The 2,506-nt window shown below is 47.9% G+C and overlaps 3 protein-coding genes across 3 annotated transcripts; all 3 read right to left on the bottom strand.

Moving 5' to 3' along the window:
- Positions 1-471: 471 nt before the first annotated feature.
- Positions 472-843, bottom strand: DICSQDRAFT_172180 (uncharacterized protein; the record flags this gene model as incomplete). Its single annotated transcript, XM_007367912.1, has 1 exon — positions 472-843. One exon carries the CDS (start codon positions 841-843, stop codon positions 472-474), a length of 372 nt encoding a protein of 123 aa, XP_007367974.1.
- Positions 844-985: 142 nt separating this feature from the next.
- On the bottom strand, positions 986-1,346 carry DICSQDRAFT_65206 (uncharacterized protein; the record flags this gene model as incomplete). The annotated part of the gene is made up of 2 exons (XM_007367913.1): positions 986-1,237; positions 1,287-1,346. 2 exons carry the CDS (start codon positions 1,344-1,346, stop codon positions 986-988), a joined length of 312 nt encoding a protein of 103 aa, XP_007367975.1.
- A 168-nt stretch (positions 1,347-1,514) lies between these two features.
- DICSQDRAFT_37192 (uncharacterized protein) lies at positions 1,515-1,898 on the bottom strand (the record flags this gene model as incomplete). Its single annotated transcript, XM_007367914.1, has 1 exon — positions 1,515-1,898. A coding segment is annotated over one exon (384 nt), but the record flags the coding sequence as incomplete, so codon positions are not given.
- Positions 1,899-2,506: the final 608 nt, after the last annotated feature.

The following is a 2,506-nucleotide window of genomic DNA, read 5'->3' on the forward strand; positions in this document are numbered from 1 at the left end:
TTAGCTGTAGTCGCTTATGTGATATGTTACCATATTTGGGACTCTCTGCTCGTGTACTATAGCTATGCTTCCGGACTCTTCTGGTACTGTCTAGGACAATCCGTACTACTCCAGAACGGTCTAGACAGGTCTATGCCTTACTCATCTCTTACTCATCCTATGGTGCGATACGTCGCAATTCTTTTGTCATTGTATTATTCATCGCACTATGGTACATGTGACTAACCACTCTTCGATTAGTCATGGACACTTCTCTGTAGTATATAAGGACTTCAGATTGCATCCTCCCTCTTCAGTCTTTCCTTACTGACTGAAGAGTGAGTACTTCATTACCTTTACCTCTAACTTGTAGTTACTTACTTAACCTTTGTAGTCTTGCTTCGACTCTAGGTACAGTTTGTTACTGCAATATAGTCTTTCCTTACTGACTGAAGATCTTGCTTCGACTCTAGTCGGATCTAATCCTTGTCTTCACAGCCCCGAGTTTATCACAGTATCAGGGAGGATTCCTGGTGCACCAAAGGGCTGACTCTTGTATAGTGCAAGCCAGGTTTTGTTGCGCCATTCTATGAGCAGGTTTTGAGCACGCTCGAGGTGCTTGTCTCGCTGGGTCGCTGGGGTGAACAGCGACCAGTTGGCAGGGTCGTAACGGTTGACCCGGGGATTCAATGGCTCCGCTGATTCCACGACTCGTGCGGCGTGAACCGGACATCGGGGAGCATCTGCATCGTCGACTGGAGTCTTGGGTGTGGCCATCTCCTGAGGTACGTCACTGACAAGTCCTAGCAGATTGCGCTCAGTGTCGTGTGGCAGAGAGGGTGGTTGGGGCAACGGATCGCGCATCCTGAGATGGTGAGCACAATTATCACAGCATTCCCCCGTGGGAGCTAATTGTAGCACATCAGTTCTCATGCCCCTATACAACAATATGTTACATACGTTTCCGTGCAGGTGGGTTGTCAAAATATTTGTCAATGACATCTCGTCAGCATTGTTCGATTGGGACCTCGACCCATCTCCTCAGCCCTGGTTCAATTGTTTTCTTATAGACGATTGTGTCTCCGTCCTTGTGTGTGGATCTTCCGACCTCTTGGAATACTGACGGTTGTATGAGGAGCACTGCCCTGGCCTGGATCGACACATTCCGTCCAGCACGGCCCGCCCGCTGTAGCCATGTCGACAATGAGTCCGGAGCCTTGAATTGTACGACACGGGCAATATCAGGTATATTGCATCCCTATAACTTGTAATCAATGTAAATCCTCAGTAGCCGCTACTATACTCACCATGCCTGCCGCTTCAGTAGCCAGGAGTATATCAATATCCCCTTCTAGAAACTGTGACATTACGCGCGCCTTGGATGCTTCCTCTCGCCGTGCATTATAGCACCGCACACGGAGATATAGTGCTGCTGGTAAGTGCTTCTGAAACCAACGACGTGCCTTCATCGAGACTGTTATGTCATCGAAGAAGACCATGGTTTTTGTGAGACGAGACACATTTAGGAGGGTGGGGAGTAGAAAATCAAGCTCATCAAGTTCTGGTCGTCCGGCCTTCATGTATCGGACTTCCCACGTGATGTTGTGACGGTCATTTCCAAGATTGAGGTAGAATGATGTTGTAGGGTCGATGTTCATAGTATCATGGACGAGTTTGAGGACATGTGGAGGCATGGTTGCTGAAGTGACTTGAACCGGGGTACGGTAAGGAAGCAGCGCACGAATGGCCTCGAGATCTGAGTATTCAGGACGGAATTTGCCACCCCACTGGGCAATGCAGTGAGCCTCGTCAACATGTAATGCGAGAACACGTTTTCCGAACTCCGGGCTACCGAGGACCTCTCGGAAGCTGCACTGTGGGTCCACACACATCTTCGGCCCAACGGGGATGACTGAGTAGCTTCCGAGTTTCACCGCCTGCCACCACAATCATCAGGAAAACGTCACGGACTTGGACCCATACTTGGGCCCAAGTTCATGTACTTGGACTCAAGTCCATGTACTTGGCCTCAAGTCTGTGTACTTGGACTCAAGTCCGTGTACTTGGCCCCAAGTCCATGTACTTGGCCCCAAGTCCATGTACTTGGCCCCAAGTCCATGTACTTGGTCCCAAGTACACGGACTTGACCCAAGTCTATATACTTGGGGTACTTGGGGTACTTGGGCCACAACTTGGACTTTACATGTTGACTTCAGTATACTCAGGCCTCAATTTGAGCAATTGGTGTTCTATCAGTCACACATCTTGTATACTTCTTATGTAATAATATCTATCATAGACATCCATACACTAGTTGTAAACCAGTCTGTTTTAAGGCTGTAGAAGCAGCTTTATAGTCTATTAGAAGAAGGGCAATAACATGTGATAGAAGACTTTAAGTTGTTACAATGTGCTTGTTTCAGTAGTGATACAGAGGTACAATATCCAGATAATAGCTCAAGAATAGTGGTATCAGTGTGGATGTCCAAGTTCTGCTGTGGTACAGGTGAGGATGGTGAAGAATTTC

Source organism: Dichomitus squalens (assembly GCF_000275845.1).
Source record: "Dichomitus squalens LYAD-421 SS1 unplaced genomic scaffold DICSQscaffold_29, whole genome shotgun sequence".
Lineage (NCBI taxonomy): Eukaryota > Fungi > Basidiomycota > Agaricomycetes > Polyporales > Polyporaceae > Dichomitus > Dichomitus squalens.